This window comes from Sardina pilchardus, chromosome 6 (assembly GCF_963854185.1).
Source record: "Sardina pilchardus chromosome 6, fSarPil1.1, whole genome shotgun sequence".
NCBI classification, from domain to species: domain Eukaryota; kingdom Metazoa; phylum Chordata; class Actinopteri; order Clupeiformes; family Clupeidae; genus Sardina; species Sardina pilchardus.
In genome coordinates, this window is record NC_084999.1 from 30400701 (window position 1) to 30421534 (window position 20834).

The 20834-nt window shown below is 44.5% G+C and overlaps 2 protein-coding genes across 2 annotated transcripts; both read right to left on the reverse strand.

The window, feature by feature from the left end:
• Positions 1-475: 475 nt before the first annotated feature.
• On the reverse strand, positions 476-2671 carry LOC134083448 (serine/threonine-protein kinase pim-1-like). Its single transcript, XM_062539772.1, has 7 exons — positions 2647-2671; positions 2053-2400; positions 1821-1915; positions 1616-1666; positions 1010-1388; positions 729-905; positions 476-573 (listed from the first exon to the last, which is right to left on the reverse strand). The coding sequence occupies exons 1-7, from the start codon at positions 2669-2671 to the stop codon at positions 476-478; spliced, it is 1173 nt and encodes a 390-aa protein (XP_062395756.1).
• A 1466-nt stretch (positions 2672-4137) lies between these two features.
• On the reverse strand, positions 4138-16829 carry LOC134083180 (serine/threonine-protein kinase Nek11-like). Its single transcript, XM_062539361.1, has 16 exons — positions 16768-16829; positions 14386-14582; positions 13415-13580; positions 12916-13034; positions 12318-12382; positions 11759-11885; positions 10266-10415; positions 9990-10068; positions 9181-9266; positions 8154-8273; positions 7642-7735; positions 7080-7275; positions 6609-6796; positions 5926-5986; positions 5555-5645; positions 4138-4463 (listed from the first exon to the last, which is right to left on the reverse strand). Exons 1-16 carry the CDS (start codon positions 16771-16773, stop codon positions 4265-4267), a joined length of 1944 nt encoding a protein of 647 aa, XP_062395345.1. The 5' UTR covers positions 16774-16829; the 3' UTR covers positions 4138-4264.
• Positions 16830-20834: the final 4005 nt, after the last annotated feature.

A 20834-nucleotide genomic window follows, 5' to 3' on the forward strand; every position in this document is an offset into this window, starting at 1 on the left:
CTTTTGGAAACACTTGCTGGATGAACCCACCAGAAATGAGATGGTATTTGCTGCCTGCTCCATCTACAGCGGGCCTTTTTCATGTAACAATTATCGACTCAGCAGGGTTGTGAGAGCTCAGTGAGACTCAAAGTCTCAACCCACCAACTCTGCTTAGTCTCCACAATTTTACAGGAATACTGTTTAGATGTTAGACGTGTTCTTGTGGACTAATACACCTCCTTGCAGTTCTTGTGGAGATGGTATTTCCCATGGCTTTCCTTGTCCAGATGTTCTGAGGCTTTGATGCTGTTCCTTAAGCAACCTCCTTCCCTGTCACTCACTGGTTTTGTATGAAAAGATGTTAGATAACACGTACACACATGGTAAGAAGAAAATGTTTTTCATCTGTGAAATGTGTAACAATTTGATTCACTGTCGATTAGACTTTATTTGCCTTACAGTTCCTCCTCTCTCTCCTTGCTGTAACCTAACCCTAGTCGGCTGAGAGCCACTTGTGCTGGAGAATTTCCTCCAGGACTGGCCGTTTGGATGGGTCTTTCTTCAAGCACCAGTGAATAAGATTACGGCATTCTGTACAAGTTATATTGGACAGGAGGGCACAACAACGTCATGTTAATTCACCTGAGCTTCTTTCTGACCTCAGCTTTTGGGAGGCGTTGATCTGAATGTCTATGGACAGGTATGATTACACTCTGGAATGTTTAAACGCTCTTGCGTTGGCTCACCACTGGATAGACCCCTCCTGCAACGCAGTCGTCTGGTGACGATCTCAACGTCGTCCACAAATGGCAGCTCCCCACAGAGGAGGACATAGAGCAGCACACCCAGGGACCAGACGGTGGCCGGACGGCCCTGGTAGCTGTTATGCAGCCACCACTCGGGTGGGCTAAACGCCTCCGTGCCTGTAAACAAGAGGTCATTTGGGGTCATTTGAGACTCTAGATTTCAAAGGTCGATCAGAAAATCTCCACTTCTGACGACCAAATGCAAAATTTGTTCGCCATACCAGCAAAGGCGTTGTAGGGGCCCTCTTTCAACAGCTCCCCACAGCCAAAGTCAATGAGCTTGACCGTCACATCATCGGTGTTGACCAGGATGTTTTCTTGCTTTACGTCACGGTGTAAAACGCTGCGGTCACGGCAGTGTTTCAAAGCAAGGACCACCTGGCGGATGATGTGCTTCCCCTGGCTTTCAGTGAGCCGACCTCCCAAAGTCTCGCAGTACTCGTATAAATCCATGCAGGGCATGGGGCGCTCCAGGATGAGAATGAACATGGTGGGCAACGCAAACCATTCCACGAGCTTGAGGATGTTAGGGCACTCTGGTGGCCTGGACACTATGGTCATGAGGGCCACCTCCAGAGGGAGCTGTTCACCGGTGTCAGGCTTAGAAAGAGTTGGAGGAAATGAGGGGAGTTAGAATACAATTTTGAAGTTGTAGTTGAAATCAAGATCCAATTAAGAAATCAAGGCAGTTGGGATATGGATAAAAGAGGTAACATGGGTTACTTTATTGTTCATATGCCATAAGAGTGTGTCATTCTAGAATTCTATTCCAGGTTGGGATGATTCAGCTTCAACTAGATGGACAAAACTTTAAAATGATCACTTACCATAGTTATATAACCCCCTGCATTCTCCTTGGGGATGAGCTTGATGGCAACCTACAGGGAGTAGGAAAAGTGTTCAACTGGCTGATTAAGAATTACTGCTAAAGTGTTCAACTGGCTGATTAAGAATTACTGCTAAAGACCAGGCAGTTAACGAAATAAAACCAGAACAGAAATGGGAAAGTAGTACAGAGGTGAAGAATCTCACTTGTAATCCGTCAGAATTTCTGATTCCTTCACAAACACATCCACACCCTCCTTTACCAAGCAGGTCTCCCATGGTGTATTTGCGGATAAAGGATGCTGCAAGCAAAAATGAGCACATACAGAACTGTGAGTCAAAGTAATTCCAAGAGATGAGGGATGCATGCAGAGTTGTGATTCTGCAGTGATTTCAGGAAACATTGAGTAAGCGGTGATTTTTTACAACATTTGTTAACCTTCATCATTGGGTGGTGCGTTGGTCCTCCTCGGCCTCTTTGTAGTGCGGGGCTCAGCACGTGTCCTTTTCAGCACTGATGGGTCCACCGCACCGAGGTTCTCCCTAGAGGTCTCCTGGGCTGACCCCACATTGCTGTAGTCCCTCTTTCTCTTGCTTTTGTCAGGGACTGCAGCTGGTGGAGCCATGTTGCCCTGGGTTTGCTGCTGCCTGCAAGTTCTCTCTGGCCTCATGGGTCCACGCTGGGTGGACTGAGAGGTGGAGGCTGCAGCAGTGGGCTCCGTGGAGTTGCCTGAAGTGGAAGGAAGGACATCTGTCCTATTGGGGCCCCTTCCCACCACGCCCTTAGCTGAAAACAACAAGTGTGGCTGAGAATGGCAGTATTTCAGAATTTCCTAAATTGAAATATTCCTCATCACAGCTGAGATTATATGCACAATCATTCTAAAATAGCCTATTTCAATTCCATTCTTTGGAAAACATCTTTACAATTTGAATGTATTAACAATAGGCCTACATAAAGCTTCGATCTACATTTGTATAAGCCTATGTCTAAATAGGCCTATTCAAGACTTGAATAACAATTTGAGCTTACCTCCACGTCTACGCTTAGCCGGCATTATTAATCGTGCCTGTTTTATGTCTAGTTGACATGAACGAAAACAGTACAAAACACTTATGTGTACCAAAGTTATGTGCTTGATATTTATAGCCTGACACGTTATGACCCCTGCGTCATTTCGCGTCGGTATGTTACGTCATAATGCTTCAGTAAACGGTCACGGACTGGGTCATCTTTTGAGAGTTTTTTATGAAATATTTTACAGCAGGGAGCTCTAAAATCTGGCTTCTATCTAAACCCGAGCTGAGGCTAGAAAGGCTCAAATTAAACTACCAAAAACAAATTCACTGGGAGGCATTCCTTCAACCACACATACCATACTGTCATGGGTCTGTTATTTCCTCAGTTATGTCAAGATTAACCCTCATTTTCACAAGGAGCATTTAGGTGATACAGCTAAATATGCTTAGTTTCATGAAGTGGACTGCAAGATAGCTTTCCCAAGTGTAGCTCCGATTTATTCAGTGGACATGCAATAGCCTACTCGAGTTAATCGTTTGTTGATGTCCTCGTAAATGAGTGTGCAATTTAGCCTGCCTACATGAATTATTGGAAAATGGTCCACTTGCAAATCAAGGTTAACCTTTGGTGGCTTTGCTGGCTTTGCTGGAGTAGAGTTCAGCATCGGCGATAGTTTTAGACTACTTTGAGTTCGATTTCAGTGGTGCCGTCTGATGTCCCGTGCGCTGTTAGTGGTGCTGAACTGTTTCACGACTGCAGGGTGCGCACATGCGATCAAAAGTCTGTCCTGAATATCTCCGTTGGTCACAAGCCTAATATTTCGTTGGTCTTCTCTGCGTGCTTACGAATATTACTTGTTTTTCCAATTGCATCAACAGCAGAGGCGAATCCGACTTTTCTATCAGTAGGAGGGTAGGCTATCTACATAGATATAGAAACCTATAGGTCATGCTGGGAACAGCTAGCCTACTAATGAACTGCTACAGTAGTGTGTGACGCCCTGCGCGAACCTGAACAAGTGGTAGGGCCTACAGCGCCAAAATGAGAAAGTTATAACACACCAGAGAGACGATGAGTGAGTTCTATTAATTCTGTCACAACGGTGTACAAGTGAGAACAGATGACAAAGTAGCCTGAATTGAAAAATTCATATTTGTATTTCTGCAACTCTGTTAAAAAGAAGACCATGCATAGCCTATTTATCAATTTGATTCAACATACAAAGAATTTAGAAATCTTAAATAAATGTCTCCTAAAACCCCAACCAACCATAAGATGTATTCCCTTTATTTGTTCTTTTCAGTAATATACACACATTTAAAAATACCTTCATATTCCCACAATATGCTCATAAAATTGTGTGTGTGTGTGTGTGTGTGTGTGTGTGTGTGTGTGTGTGTGTGTGTGTGTGTGTGTGTGTGTGTGTGTGTGTGTGTGTGTGTGTGTGTGTGTGTGTGTGTGTGTGTGTGTGTGTGTGTGTGTGTGTGTGCGTGTGTGTGTGTGTGTGTGTGTGCGTGCGTGCGTGCGTGCGTGTGTGCGTGTGTGTGTGTGTGTGTGTGTGCATGCGCACGCACTCAAGAGCGTGTCCATATTTACATCATACTCCATATCATACATAGGCCATAAATCTCTAGCTGCCACCCTGGGCCTCCTGGAGCTGCTCCTCGTAGTACAGCAGCTGGTCGACCTCGAAGCAGTCACTGGGTCTCTCCACCATTCTGCTCAGAGCCTCTCGGACATCCAGCTCACTCTCCCTCCTCCTCCTGGCCTCCCTCAGATAGTTGTACACCCTCTGGAAGACGTCCTCCCCAAGCTTCTGGGTCACTGCCCTGGAGAACATGAGCAGACCAGAGAAACCGTTCAGCTGTTTCAGGAGCACAAGAACTAATTCAGTTCAGTTCCTGTTTCATTTTCAGGAGAGGGCGGACTTGTACTCTATGGGTAGGATAACATGTCCACATTAGACTGACATCAGGTTCATTCCAGCTGATATCTCTGCAGCACAATAGGAAAAAAAATTCTGGAAGCACATTTGCTCATAGGAGACTGAACTGTGAATGTGCATAGAACGTGCATCAATTATTGCTACTGGTTAGAGCAGGGATTCCCAAACTGTGGTAGACGTACCACCGGTGGTATGCCAGCTGCTTCTAGGGAGTAGGCCTACGCGAGATGGAAAGGGCTATGGCAGAAATGTGTTCAAAATAAATTGTTTCAAATGTTCTGTAATTAAGTCATGAATAACTAAATAATTTTGAACCAGGTTCTAATGATATGGAAACATGACATTAAAGGAAATCATGTGTGAACTCTATAGTAGGCTATATTTTCATTTAAAAAGAGGCGGCTTATTATATAACATGATGCCTGGAATGTGTTTGGGTTTGGGAACTGCTGGATTAGTGAATGGCAGACAGACACATCAGAACCATGGACAGCACCAGGGCTGACTCTATCGCCATCCATCCGTCCACATGGACTCCATGCCTGTGTGATCAGTGTGCGAGGGCGCCTGAGCACACACAGGGACCTGGTGCCCTGAACGCTCGTGCATGAGTGTGCTGTGCACTTGGGTCTCCGCAGAAACCAGCACGAAGGGAGGCCTGATGGCTTCAGCCTGCCTAACCCATACCTGCAAGCAGAGCCCTCCAGTTCCCTGAAGTAACCAATAGGCCAGAGGGGAGATATGACCTCCTAGGGGAGGAGGGGAGGGGTTGAGGGGAACAATATGCCCTGGAGAGAGAAGTTGTTTCAGCAGCAATGAAAATGTAAGCAGGAGTGGACACAGTATATGTCTATGAGTGAACATACTTATGCATCACATATACAGTACATCTCGTGGGTATCTGTGTAGAGATCTGTATGTTTGCTTGTCTGTACGTTTTGCAGACAGGTGTGAGCTGAAACAGGTCCCACTCACTCCCGCATGCGCTGGATCCTGCTCCGTGCCATGGTGGTGTTGATGTGGCCGGGGCCCCGTGGACTCGGCTGGATCTCTTCTGCCCCAGCTCCTGAAACACAGCAGACAGCAAGACTTATAGCTGCTTCCCTATTTTGCATGCACACACACACACACACACACACACACACACACACACACACACACACACACTGTATTTATATTAAATATATTTTATAAATAAATATTACTTTTATAAATTGTATAATAGGAAAACTAACATACCCTAAACCTAACAGTTCTCAAATCCCACGTGATGCCCTGGCCTAGCACATGCCCCAGACATCAGGAAAAACATACTGTATTATGGATCCTGTGGTAAAACTACTCACCAGTAGGCTCACTGTCGAGGACATTCTCCATATGCCACACCATGGCCTCAAGGTCACCGTCCTGGGGAAGAACATACAGTAGAGGTCAGCACCCAGCCGCCACTCCGTTTGGGTTCAGCGCCGTTAGGGACAATACAGCGGCATATAATCCTGTCATGCTCATAGAGGCTGGCACTGGCAGTCCAATGGAAATAAAGTGGATTATTAGTCACTGGAGAAATGGACTGGAACCACGAGTCGGATTTATCAGTCAGGGTTTCTGCAGGCTTCAGTCAGCGTTTTTTAAGACCATTATGATTTAAATGTATGACCTACACAAATTTTGAAAAAATAACTTCATTCATTAAAATTTCTTTCAAAATAACATTTTGTACCGGTAGTTTGCGTGGGTGTATGTGAAAGTCCGGCGATTAAATCCTTCTGACAAGTCTGTTTGCTGCACTGCCACATTATTAAATTATCATTACTAAACGTAAGACTTTTTATGACCCCGCGGAAACCGTGTCAATACATACTAGCAGCATTGACGATAAACCCTTGGAGTGATGAGGAAAATGAGGAGAGAGAAGTAAGCAATGCATGTGCCCAATCTGAAATGTTTCATCCTGATCTCCAAACTCTTAGATTAGTTTGATGTCTCTTTCATTAGTCCAGCGCTTCACTAATAATCTCACACGTCCCACCTGTCCATAGGTGTGAGAAAACGCGTCATAGGCCTCACTCTCCACGTTGCTTTCATCTTCATCCTTCATATCTTCCTCATCCTCCTCCTCCTCCTCCTCCTCCATCTCATCCTCCCCTTCCTCAGAACACGACTCAAAGCCATCTTCATAGTAATACGCCTCCGCTGTCAGAGGGTCCTCTGGGATCTCTGTTGACAGACAGGCAAACAAATCCATCTCAAATCACAGCACACACGCACGCACGCACGCACCCACAGCACACACGCACGCACGCACGCACGCACGCACGCACGCACGCACGCACGCACGCACGCACGCACGCACGCACGCACGCACGCACGCACGCACACACGCACACACGCACACACACACACACACACACACACAAAAGCACATCTGCTTTGCACATGACCACTGTGCCTCTGTATGATGGGGGTGAGGGAGTCAAAGCAGCAGTGCTGAACCTCATACCAGCACTGTTCTCCACGCGCATCACTTTATCCCCCCCGATGAGACGAGCTGTCTGATTCCCACCACTCTCCATCGGGTTAGGCCTGCACAGCTGTGCTGCAATCCCATCTCCCAATGACCCTGCAGGGCCTGCTGAATGTCTATCCAGCAGTGGCGCTGGCCGGTGCAGACTAATGTCACTCTCCTTGGTGGTGTCCTGTTGGGAATGAACAAATATAATGGAGGGACATTTTATAAGGACTATTGCTGCTCTAAATTGAATTCAGCTCTGTTACAGATACATTGACGATAGAGTCTTTATATAAGTCGTATTTTAGTAAGAGCTAAGAAGTATGCTCTTATCTTTTTCGTTTTCCTAAATGAAAGCTTAAGTGTTTGTGCATGCGTAACTCAAATTTACTGACCCACATTTGGCAGTGACACTATCAAGGTAGTTGCTATCATAGTTAGCAATATGCTTTTGGGAAACAGACCCCTGAATAGCATCAATAACTTCATCAAACAGCTGTTACGTTTCTGAGAGCCCTGTAAGGCCTGTATCCTGTCAATCATCCAGACGTACGGTGAGCACATCCACAGTGACTGTCTGAAAATGTCTGCACCGGAGCTCCCGCATGCGCAGACAGTTCTCCTGGTACTTCTCCTCGGCCAGCTGCCTGCAGTGGGAATGGGAATGGGAATGGTCACTAAGAGGAGCTGAGGATTGCCATCCTCTTACCATGTGGCACATTCAGAAAAAACACAGGTCTTAAGAGATATTTCTTTGACTTAGAATAGGGGTCATCTCAGCCGACAAGAGGAGGAGAGGGGGAGAAAGGAGGAAAGTTAAAGAAAGGAAAATATGCAGACAGAGGGAGATTAAGAGCAAAAAAAAGAAGCAGCACCTGCAGAACTGATATGACCTGTAATTGTGTGTCATATCAGTTGCGAGAAGAAAAAACAAACAGTATTCCTGTCACGACTCATGACACTCAACACACTGCAGGAAGAGGTGAGAGATAGAGGGAAATGGAACAAAGAGAGAAAGTGGGATGAAAATACAGCAAAAGAAAGAGAGAAGAGAGAGTCGCTCACTTCAGCTTCCTGGCTTTCTCATCTGCGGCCTGCAGCTTGCGGAGCCGCATGCGCTCTCTGGGGGTCATCTTCTGCACCTCGGCCCTCTGCTGCAGCGTCTGGAGGTGCACCTTCCTCTGCCTGGGGGGGGGGGTGCGGAGGGTTGGGGTCAGAATAAGACAGAGGGCAGTCATTAGTCAGAGGTGCTGCTGGTCCAGACCATCAGACAAAGCTCATTAACGCAACACGCCAGTCACCCAGGCTCAGGATTCTCATTACAGGAGTGGACAACTAGCCCCTAGCGGCAGCAAATGTAATTTGGCTAGCGGGGCAGTCTAGGCACGATCCATTGAACTTAGGAGCTGAGAAACTGAGATAACGGGCGGCTCAATCACAGCGTGTATAGTCGGTGGGCGGGCTTAACATAATGGTGACTGACATGCAACCAGAAGTTGCGACGGTAACGCATCCTGCTATTTGAAAACAAGAACATGATTCGTTTAGCGTTATCCTATTGTGTGGAGAGGGTAGGTTACGCATCCTGCTACTTGAAAACAAGACGATGATTCGTTTAGCGTTACCCTATTGCGGAGATGGAATCTGAAAGACAACTGTTTATCCCACCCCTCTGATTGAGCCCTGCTTACGGTGAGTTCCCAGACCCTACAGTACATCTTGATGTGGGTCTGGCTGGTCAGGCTAGTGAACACCACCATCTAACATTGTTCCATTAGAGAATGTCACTGAAGAAGGGTTAGATGGTTGTTGTAAGCATTACAGAGGACCCAGCCCTCCCCTCTGTCTGTGTGCTGTAGAGGCAAGTAATTTAAGGGCATCTGTTGACCGTTTCAAAACTGTTGAGTGCTCTTGTCTGTTATCGTGGGCAATGCATCAGTGAGAAGCAACATTGTGGCAGCTTTGCCACAACAAGGTTAGTACAGATAGCTGATTACCAAATGTTGCTAAGCTGTTTGCTAAGAATGCGTGCTGCTGGCTCACCAAAGGACAGAGGCATGAGCTTCTGTGGTCACAGAGGCAATGTACTCACATGGCTTTCAGTATCTGAGCGGCATCTTGGTCCCCACCTGATGTTCTGTCCTGCAGAGTCATGCTGGAGAACTTGTGCTTTATGGCCTATGGGGAGAACAGAAGAGGAACAACAGTGAGCACATCACGGCACATATGGAATGGAGAGTCAGTGATACGGCTGTCTATGGAGAGTCAGTGGTAGTGTGGTACAGCTGTGCTACCGTAATACGTTTACATACCCTGTACATACACATTCTAAGGTTGACTAACAAGAGGAATAAAAAATCATCTTTTGAAAATGTATCGTAAATAGATAAATGTTCTATTCTCGCGCTGAAGTATCGCGGAAATTCAGTTTTTGCAGGAAAAGGTTAACAGAGTAGTGTGCAGATGTGACAGTGCACACTTTGAATTCATATGGTTTCTTCACAATTAGTGAGTAGAAAATGCATCATTTTGTCAAATAAAGACCCTGTCCATGTTGCGCAGAGATGTTAATGACATTTTGAGACTGTTGAGAGGCAAAAAGGCATGTTTAGATAATGCCCCCAGACCTAGCATTGTAGCTCACTGGGAATCCAGGTCAGTAGCACTGATTTCAGTCAGGGTTTTTTTTTCTTTCAGTTTTCCAGTAGCAACATCTAGCAATCAAGATCCATGTCAAATTATTGCTTTCTTATGTGGATTTTTTTTTTTTTTTTTTTGAGGATCATAGGCAGAAGACTGCTTAGTGGAACACTTAATTTTTCATAATTGACAGTGATGATGGAGCAGCCATTTCTGACTCTCTCTCATGTGTCCAGCTTATGGTTCAAAACAGGACTTTACCTGCATGTTCTCTTCAATGTACGTGCTTCTGAGTGCCTCTGCAGCAGATGTTCTGGACACTGGGTCCTTCACCAACATCCTGTCAGTGTGGACAGAGAAGAGGAGAGAAGAGAATGAAAGAGTAAGGAGAGAGGGAGTTAACATGGACACACACACAAACGCACACATACATACACACACACACAAACACACACACACACACACACACAATCCACATTCAGCAGCAGTGCCTGGAGAGATCAGAGCATCAACACACACCTTTCCAGCTTCGCTCACCTCTGCAGCAAGGTGTTGAGCTCAGTGGAGTATCTCTCAGGCAGACATGGGGTCTCACCCTCAACTATCTTCATGACAACAGAGAGGAAGTTGTGTCCCTCAAAGGCGTGCGCCAGACAGCACATCTCGTACAGCACACATCCCAGAGACCTACAACACAAGAACTATGTCAAATGAAGACGTTCTATGAAACCCAGTCTCATATACAGTAAGTAAAATGTGATGTTTACCTGCATCATCATATGAATGAATTGACCAAAAGCAAATACCGTAATTTCCCGACTATTAGCCGCGGCTTAAACATTGATTTGGCAAAATTTCTTCCACTATGAGGTTAATACAGGGGGGCAGTTGATATGGTGTTAATATGGGTATGTTTCTTTTAACTTGCATAAAACACTGTCCTGCGGCTTATACACAATGCGGCTTATATGCGGGAAATTACTGTAGTCTTTAGTGCCAGATGCTGTTCAGTGTTAGCAGGGTACTCTGAGAATTCAAACCATGACAGTTGCTTTAGTTGTACTGTATATATTTCGACTTACAAAAGCAAGCACTGCATGTCAAGTAGTAGAGCAAAGAGAGAGCAGTGAAGCTGATATGCCGCGTTTACTATTCTACAGGCAGTAACTGAAGACGGAGGATGTCTGCATACATTACATAGGCAATGCGTGTTCGGAGCGGAACACTTATCGAAAGTGATCGATCCAATGTGGATGACTTTGTTGCTATTGGAATGCCTTGAAGTGGACAACACAATTCATTCATCATATGACAATAAGGAAAGGCTCAACACTATGCTTTCCTTTCACAGTTTTCTCACGTCAAACCTGTGAAGCAGATGAGCTTGTAGATATAATTCCAGATGTCAGCAACACTGAGGACCCAAGCCAAGTTCTTTAATCTCATAACAAATACCTGGCTTGATCATTCAATTCAAATATTCACACATTCTGCAAGCTACACAGAGCACAGTCTGAAAGCACATTATGTAAATTAGAATAGAGATGAAAACCTAATACTGAGCTGTCCCTCAGAGGACTTCAAACACTTCACTCATTCAAAGTTTACAGACTGAGAACAGAGAACAAGAATACTGAGAACAAGAATACTGAAGGATTCAGGGGTTCAATTCCCGGCTTCCACTGTTGCGCCCTTGAGCAAGGCACTTAATCCCAAATTGCTCTGGGGACAATGCAATCCCTTGTAATACTGTTGATACATGAAAGTCAGTGTCTGCTAAAGGATTAAATGTAAATGTAAAAGACTGACTGGGGCACCTGCACCGCACGCCAACGACCTGGGTTCGATTCCCGCCCTGTGGCCCTTTCCAGATCCCACCCCAACGCTCTCTCCCACTCACTTCCTGTCTCTCTACTATCCTACCATTAAAGGCATAAAAGCCAAAAATATATACTTTAAAAAAAAAAGAATCACAAACTCAAGCACTTCAAGAGTTGAGGCCATTCTTGGCACTCTTCTCTGCAGCTCACCAGATATCAGACTTGGCGTCGTAGCCCTGGTGGCTGAGGGCCTCGGGGCTCATGTAGTACGGGGTGCCTGTGAAGGTGGTGGCCAGGTCACACGAGCCCATGAGCAGGCAGGACACTCCAAAGTCACCTGGGGAGGAACACAGCATGCTTTGGAACTATCCCACAAACTACAGGGAGGAACTTCAATCAACAGTGATCTAGCAGTACTGTCCAGTAGGCTACTGTGAAGACTGAAGACTGTCCCAGCAATTGTACTTCTTCAGACAGAAACACATTACATTATTTTTTCTCAGTAACGTTATTGTAGTGCTGCTGCTTCTATTACCACAAGCTGGAACTTATGCTCTGACTCAGCTGAGTATGAACTTATGCAAAAATATATGTCCTTTTAACAGGCCTTTTAAGGCGCTGATCTCTTTCCTTTTGACTACAGCGAGCACTTGTAAATATGATATATCGATACTTTTCACACCTCTTACTCCTAGACATCAACTTTAAGAGATTACTAAAATATCAAAAACCCGATACCCATGAAGTATCCACCAGTGAACCTACCTACCTATTTTAACAATGTTTTTCTTCAGAAAAATGTTTTTGGCTTTCAGGTCCCGATGAAGGATCCGCCTGAGAGATGAGAGGAGAGAAGAACAAACAGGCTCAATCAAACACCGCTGAGCTGATGGGAGTCTGGAAAACACACACTGTTCTACAGGTCTCTCAGAGCCTGTTCTGCTTTTTTGGGCAAAGCAAAACTCCAAACCATGCTTGTAATATCAATATCCCATGTGTATGACAGTTAGTTTTAAGAATACTGTATATCAAATTAAGTAGTAGTAGTGTGTATATTAAGTCCTGTACACAACGCATAGCCTACAACATGTAGATCTCCATGTCTTTACCAAGGATTTCAATGTCAAGGGGGATGTACTGTTCTGATAACTTTCCGTGGTAATCTCAGTTCAAGATAGATCTCACTTCATATTGCAGTTGTCCCCGTTTAATATGTAATTTGAAAAAGTAAGTTAATTCAATGGATTAGAGAGAGAGAGAGAGAGAGAGAGAGAGAGAGAGAGAGAGAGAGAGAGAGAGAGAGAGAGAGAGAGAGAGAGAGAGATGTGCTGATATGTAGGCAGAGCTGGAGAGTGAGGCCCCCTCACCTCTGGTGCATGTAGTGGACCCCGAGCAGCAGCTGAATGAGCCACTCGGTGACCTGTGCCTCATGGAGCCAGCTCCCCGCAGCTCTCAGCTCCTCCAGCTTACAGTCCAGGTCACGGTCCTACAGGTCAGACAGAGGGGCGAGGGAGAAGGTGAGAGGAGCAACCTTATCAAGCTCTTCACAGAACAAGTGCATGATCATGCCTACACAGCTCTAGTGTCCACAGGTCCAGAATTTGCAGTGAGGTGCGGTGTCCACTTCCACAAGATTTCAAAGATGTACGTATGAGCTAAGCTCTACTGGTCCTTTCAGTAGCCAAATGGTGACTACTATACAGGTTATGAAAAGTATAGGACAATGCCATTCTAAGATGTGCACAGTGCTTATAGTCGCATGCAGGATTACATAGAATTATAACAAGGGCACGTACATCCCCAAACAATTATTGGGCGTCAAAAATAAAAGTCACACAGAACAACACAGAACAGAACAGAACTTACCTCACAGTACTCGGTGATGATGCAGAAGCTGTCCCTCTCCAGGAAGCTGGTGTAGAACTTCAAAATGGCGGGGTGATGCAGCTGTGACAGAAGCTGGGCCTCCTGATTGGCCTGGACCGTCTCATTGGGTTTTAGGCCACCTACTGGGATTTCCTTCAAAACTTTACTATAAGGACGCAGAAAAAAGAAGACCGTTTCATTGACTCTGGCCCGTCTCTCAGTAATGTATTTAGCCTACTTAGTTCGTACCAAAAATGATGCAAGGTTCTACCTATATTGAGAATCACATTCCCTACCACATTATGTTAAACACCTAAAAAGGGACGGAATTACTTATTTTTTAATTGAGTGACATAGAAATCTCAGAGGATACGCTCAAGGGAATGAATACATAAACACATGTAAGACTGAGATAGCTCTGGAAGTTAGATACATTTTGGAACAAATAGACTGAAGCTCGGCGCCTTCTTGAAGTCCAAGGCAAGTCAGACTAGAACCTGTATACACCTTGATGAGGAAGTGAGTCAGTAAGCCTTTATTGTCATTGTAACAAGAAGTACAATGAAATTACAGCACCAGCCTGGCCAAACAGTATGACAGAAGGGGCGGACAGAACAGGAAGGTGGGCAGAGGAGAAAAATTACAGCATAACATGAGGAGAGGGAGGAGAAAAAAAAGGCAACACTCGACTATGCTCTTGTAGAGAGTAGAGTGTGGGATCTTAGTTGCACATTAAAATCATAACTCAATTAGCTGACAATTGGCTGAACAATTGACAGAAGCCTATTTTCATATTCTTTATATCTTCACCCCTTACAAAAAAACTTCAAGGGTCAAAACTGCAGTTCATCTGCAGGAAATGCTTTGTATTGCACCACATAGCAGCACTGCTCCAGTCCTTGCAGCAGAAACGTGCACATTGTCCCATACCTGCATTTATATGGCACTGTCCCGCTCCAAGGATAACTTACAGTCTATCACCAGCTGCAGCCTTGGTGTCCTGAACCAGATAGATGGTACCAAAGCTTCCCCTTCCCAGTTTCCGATTGATGAGATATCTCTTAGCAATTAGCGTAGTGTGGTCAGGGTCCACCGACTCAGAGTTCAGTGCGTTTGTGGGTGGTTGAGCTGCCCTCTCTTTGAATCTCGGCATGTCCAAAGCTGTAGCCTAGAGAGGGAAACATGATAATAATATCTAAAAGACATTACCCGAAGTAAAAAGTCAAGGATGCTAGTTATTCATTTGCGTGAAACAGGAAGTTTTTGGATGATTAGACCTACTTTCATTGTAAGGATAGAAAGTGGGCTCATTTTGTGATGAATGAACATGGAACTGGAACTTGACTTTTCAGAAGTTCTTCGTAAGATGTATTTGACACAAACTAGCCTACAATCTGCCACACTCACCTCAGCGCACGCACCTGGATGTTTTCATCAACTTTAACTGTCACGTGCGGCTTCCGTGTTTGCATTTGTTCCTATGGCAATGGATGATTGCAATTCCTATTTCTCTCTCTGGGTGATGCTATTTTACCTACCTTGTATTATTTATTTATTTTTTTATTTATTTTTACCAGTCTTGGTCCACGGAGGTAACCAAGCCCAAAAATTCAGATTTAGGAATTAGGACCATAACAAATTAATAGGGCTCGGGATCATGACGTGAAAACTTCGCGGGCGCAGCCATATTGGCAGCTTCACACATTAGTTTACTATGGATTATAGGCTAGGCCTACTATGTATTTACTCCCGCCTATTTGTGTGTTCCTGTTACTTAGTTTTTACCTTCTTAGTCGTATGTTGCTGCGTAGTGGTAGTCCACATATAGGGCACTACGTAGTGGGGTGTAACAGCGCCACCCATGATCGCAAGAGGAAAAGAATCGCTAATACTACATGTCTGCTTCTTGTCTTCTGCATCTGAATGAATGGATATTACGTTCGGTGCGCTACCAGTACTCGTTTAGAGTGGGAATCCTCTGCTCCGAGTACTTCATGATCTAGTGCGGGGGGGGGGGGGGGGGGGGGGGAGAGAGCATGAGAGAGAGGTAAAAGAGAGGGACAGAGAGAGAGAGAGAGGGCGGCAATATTCCTAGAATGCAATTGGCTTGTTCCCGAGCCCTATTGAGATGGCATGCATTAACATTTTACAAGGCATTACTAAAATGGTAGCCTACTTAGTTGTGTATTATCAAATAACCCATAGCCTAAATTACTTAGTTTATAAGTTACAAACTCATTATGCATAACATAGGCCTAGGCCTACATGTTTATTAACAGTAGGCCTAAGCCCTGAAGAAATATAGATGACAAAATCCCCATATAAACTTACATAGTTCATTGTTTAAGAAAATAATAATGAATGGTTGAAAGTAACATAGAGTAGTAGGCCATGTAGCCTACTGTGGGCTACATGTTTCCAAAAGTTGTTTTGCAGCCCCCAATATTTAGCAAATACTTTAGCTTTCAGGCCTGACTCAGCAAATACATTTGTCCAAAGGAATTTAGAAAAGGTGATGACTGAGATGGAATTTGAACATTTGGATCTCTACTCTAGCTCGAAAGGCTACCCACTGTGCCACAGCTGGCATTCTAACTGTAATAAAAGCTATATTTACATATTGTAAATGGCTTATTAACAAGGTTTTTGTGATGGTCGCAATAGCGACCACACACTGAAAACCCTGGCTCTCCCTTTTCCACTGAGTTTTATAATGTTTGTTTAATTATATGCTTAGGGCCTACTTTCTTACACATCTTCCAGTGTCTATGCATCCATATTTACACACTTTGTTTAGCAACATTACATGACAACCAAGTAAACACCTCAGACAATATGCATCATGGTTACTTTATTGATTAATTTAATAGTTTATGATTGTGTAGCCTCCTGACTACCAGCAGTTCATTTTTGTCCTCTCTAGAGGACCTTTCTAAACTGGAATATCTCCCACACCATACATACTACTGAGCTAACTCCTTTTGTTCTCTAAAGGGGACATCCAGGGCTTTTACATGATACCAAATTTATGGGGGTGGGGCTTTGGGAACTTCCTCCTTTTCTTCCTTGAAAATTGGGTCAATTTGACCCAGGACTTTACAAGAAAAAAAGAGGAAGTTCCCAAAACCCCACCCCCATGAATTTGGTATCAATTAAAAGTCCTGAATGTCCTCTGTAGAGAACGATAGGAGTTGGCTCAGTAGCATGCATGGTCTGGGAGACATTCAAGTTTACAGATGTCCTCTAGAGAGGACAAAACGAACCTCTGGTAGTCAGGAGGGTAGATGAGTGCACGCATCTTGATCAATTGTGTTCTGTTAGTTCTAAGTTAGCATTTCTTTGGCTTCATTTACCATCATGTTCGCGGCGTTTCTGTTTGAGTGCGGCCGACTCCAGGAGCTGTGTGCGGCGTCATATTCGGTCCGGGTGGACTTCCTGGCAAGACGGAGCAGTTGGTTCCGCTGGTTTAAATGCTCAATGGCCACATCCATTGGACGACTTTGCCATAGGGGTGGAGGAGCTTTTTGTGCTTGGTTGGAGTCTCTTGTTTGCGTTTATTTTGTGTTTCTTTATGAATGTCTTTATGCATAGTTTCTTTGTTGCTAGCCCAGTGGGTAGTTATCTTTTTGAATGTTTAGTAATGTCTAAAAGTTAATTGATTTTGTTGTGCTCCCCTTTCAATTATTAATGGTCTGTCCAGTCTGTATTTAAGTTCCCTTTTGTCTCATTGGGGTAGTTCTGGTCGCGTGTTGATGTTGGTGCATTGGAGAGTGTCTGTTCTGTTTAGATGCCCTTATTGTGGGTGCAGAACTTTATTTAAAGTATCATTTTGTTATCTAATACTCTTTTTGGTAATAACACAGTATTAGTGGTTAGTTTAGTCTTTACTATCATTAGATACCATTGATGAAAAATAATGACAAGTTACAGTAGGCCTACAAGACACTCAAAACTTCATCTGCTTGGCGCAGACAGACACACTTTATAGTGTAGGCCTAGCCTACATATAAGACAGATCCAGAGAGATGTACCCCAGACACTTGCAGAGAACGCCACCACACAAGGACTAAATACAGACACATACATATAGGCTACTACTAATAAAAAAAATTTAAAAGAAAAAAAAAACCTATGTTATGATGTTTGAAGACAATTTTGGCCCATTTAATTGAACATTTATGTTTGAATGATCTCAGACAGTGCCCCTGAGCTGTGATGGACTGATGGTTTCCAAGGTCTTCCTCTCAAACCCTAGCCTAGAAATCTAGACGCACCCTAGCGGGCAAAAATATTTTTGCCTAGCGGGATGGTCTAGGGTCGCACCGTTGAGGCCAAGCCTGCGCTAGGCTCCAGGCCAGCCTAGCCAATCGGAACGCTCTATCTGTGTACGGAGTCCTTGAGCCCGCCTTAGCTCACCTTCGGCTTCCGATATTGACGCCAGGGGGCTGGACCCATAGACAGTAAAAGATATGGACAGAGCTATCACCTAGACGGCAGCAGAGACCGAGGAAGCAAATTTCAACGGTTTTTTTAGGTCTTCTTATTCCGTCATAGGTCTCCTGCGCAGGCTCAGATGTCGTACATGTGACGTAGGCACGTAGTCTGACCGAGTCTGACCTATGGCGACGCTTTACTCTCGCTGGAGGCATGCGCCTTTAACACTTTAGCATTGACTTTCGAAAAACGTTAATTACTCAGCCGATAAGACAGTTACGAGATTATTATGTCAATTTCACAATGTAGTATGTACCCCGACAATAGAAAATGTTCATATAAAGGCTTAAAACGCTTCAGCTCTAACGTAATTTGATGTCAAAGTGGCGCTTACGCCCCATAGGATTCAATGGAATGGCCAGCTAGCCACGGTCTTCTCGTTAGCATGGCGGCCGCCATACTGTCTACACTCTCAGAACGTTCGCTGCCCCCTTGGCTGGACCATGCGTCCTCGTTCGACGAGCTGGGTTTGAGACCGTATCGCACAACCATAGAGAAAAACAAAAGATGGATGAGGCTAACGAAGCGTGCTCGTTTGAATCGGCTTTGGAAGAGTTAGACTTGGGCTTTTCTTTGAAGTTTGAGCAGAAAGAAGCACTCAAGTCATTTGTTTTACTGTAAAGAAGGATGTATTCACCGTTTTCCCGACCGGCTACGATTGGTCACAAATGCTGGCCTATTACGTGCAGAGGCAGTTTGAAAGACAACTGTTCATCCCACCCACAGGCTTCAACTCTGTGAATGGTCCGACCCCAGACTATACATTTCTGTGTAGTTTGGCTTGCCAGGCTACTCAAACCCTTCTCTAGCACCAAAATTGTAAGGGAATCCCGATAGAACAACATGGAACCACGTGTTGATGAGGTGTGGACGATTCTAAGGGCCCAGCACTGATCAGTAGGCTAAATATTATTTTACTAGGCTATTATTGTCTTGTGTAGATTTTAAATAAGACATTTCATTTGATCAGTTAAAATAAGCAAATTGTATATGGTTGTGATTTGCACCTCCTATTTTCACGGTAGGAACATTTTAATGTAGGCTAGAGTATTAAAGACACGAGACACCCTCATTGTGGACCGTACCATTTTTAACCACCGTGGCGCTAGAAGCAACGGAGATAGAGAACAGAGCCCCTTTAGGGAGAGCCGGTCCACTTCCTATTAACTCCATTGTACCGGATTGTTCCTGCAATCTGTTGAAATTCCGCTAGGGACGTTGCCGAGCAAGTGATAAATGAATTGTGGTCTATGGGGCTAAGCGGCTAGAACTCGTTTTTTTCACAGTTGACAACTTCATTTCTTAATGTACATTGTCGTAGTAGCTACCTGAGTATAGGTTTTCCACTGGAAATGAAATAAAAAGTCACTCATGTCCTTTCTGCTTTTCATAGGATGGGCCGTTTTCCCTGTAACATGCTAGCATTTAGCTCATGGATGCTCGCGACACTCGCGACCGATTACGACCGTCGTGAAGCTGAACCTTCTTTTAGGTCTATGGCCGTAAAGTGGTTCGCTTGTGTCACGTGACATGAAAACTTTGAAAGGGTTTTTAGGAATAACAACACATATTAAAAATGTTATTGGTCAGCTGATTGTCAAGTCAAGTTATCCTGCATCGCATGCATTAATGCAATTTTAGGAGAAAAAATTATATAACGACAAATGTGGTACTGGGGGGTTCAGCTCCATTGCTACCCATTCATTCATCACTTGCTCGCGATCGCCCTCTAGTTGCAGTACCATGCGGAAGTATTTCGCTAGTGGTCCTTCTCCCCTTATTAGACATTCTCTGTAGAGAACGACACGACTGCGGCGGTGTCAAGTTGAGTGACGCCAGGTGAATTCGGTTTGCTGCTGACGTGCATGGGTAAATGTAAGTTGCTAGCAGACGTCTAGCTGTTTGAAAATGTGTTACCATCTGGCTGCATGTATGAACGTAGCCTATGTAGTAGGTCTTCCCCCACCCCAGTAGCCGAACTGAGCAGGCTAGGCTACTCCCCAATTGCACTCTGCACTTTGGAAGCTGTTAAGCAAGAGTCCGGTAAATTACACAGTGTATCAAAAATGCACGCAGAAACAGCAGAAAGCTAACAGGGAGAAAAATCACTCGTAGGCCTATTGGTTTTTCCAAAAGAAATGTAGGCTATGGCCTATTCACTGACGATGTCGTGACACAACCAGCTAGCTATAAGCTAATGATAGAGACCAGGCGATTTCGTTTTATTGTAATAACAAAACAACAATTTTCAATAAAAAGTGCACTGTTTATTAAACACTTCACGTTTATTGCCATGGGAGATGAATAATCATGAATGTATTGTAGGCCTACATGATCAGAATGTAAGGAGGTCAGTTGAACTTGATAGCTATATGCAAGATAAAATATTACCCTACACGTTGCTGGCGTTAAGATCTAACTAATGAGGTGCCCTCAACATACACTAGATTCTGTGATAGGCTACATTTAAATCTTTCGTGAGGCCCAAGATTTCTGGCGGCGCCCCTGCTTGTAACTACGGTAAGCGCGTGTTTGCTATGGTAGCTGGCCGTGGTCCTGAATGTCTGGAGCGGAGATCGCGATGCGCGATGGCCGCCTGCACTCCCTATGCAAGGCGAACGGGTAGACTAGGCTGCTATATTTTTTTGTGGAAAAAATGGCGTGTGACGTATGGATAAATATCCTGCTGCGGAAGACGGGTTAATTAAATGCTGTCAATCATCCCTTTGGACTCCTCTCAAACTTTGTTTAGAACATACAGTATTATTTTATACATTGGCGCCATTCTTTCACCTGGAGACAGGAGAGCCAACACGTCATCATAGAATGGGCGAGATAGAAAAAAAATAGCGTGATACCGTGACAGATTTGATTAACAGTCCACATTGTACTGTCAGTCCCTGATTAATTCCAGAAAAACCGGTTC

What these genes read in the sequence shown, in the direction of transcription:
- LOC134083448 (XM_062539772.1), bottom strand. Translation starts at nt 2,671, where the DNA reads ATGCCGGCTAAGCGTAGACGTGGAG. An exon ending in CCCCTACAACGCCTTTGCTG is followed by an intron (nt 906 to 1,009) that starts GTATGGCGAACA and finishes TCTTGTTTACAG; the next exon opens with GCACGGAGGCGTTTAGCCCA. An exon ending in CAGGAGGGGTCTATCCAGTG is followed by an intron (nt 574 to 728) that starts GTGAGCCAACGC and finishes TAACTTGTACAG; the next exon opens with AATGCCGTAATCTTATTCAC.
- LOC134083180 (XM_062539361.1), bottom strand. An exon ending in GACGCCAAGTCTGATATCTG is followed by an intron (nt 10,416 to 11,758) that starts GTGAGCTGCAGA and finishes CTTGTGTTGTAG; the next exon opens with GTCTCTGGGATGTGTGCTGT. An exon ending in GAGAAAGCCAGGAAGCTGAA is followed by an intron (nt 7,736 to 8,153) that starts GTGAGCGACTCT and finishes TTCCCACTGCAG; the next exon opens with GCAGCTGGCCGAGGAGAAGT.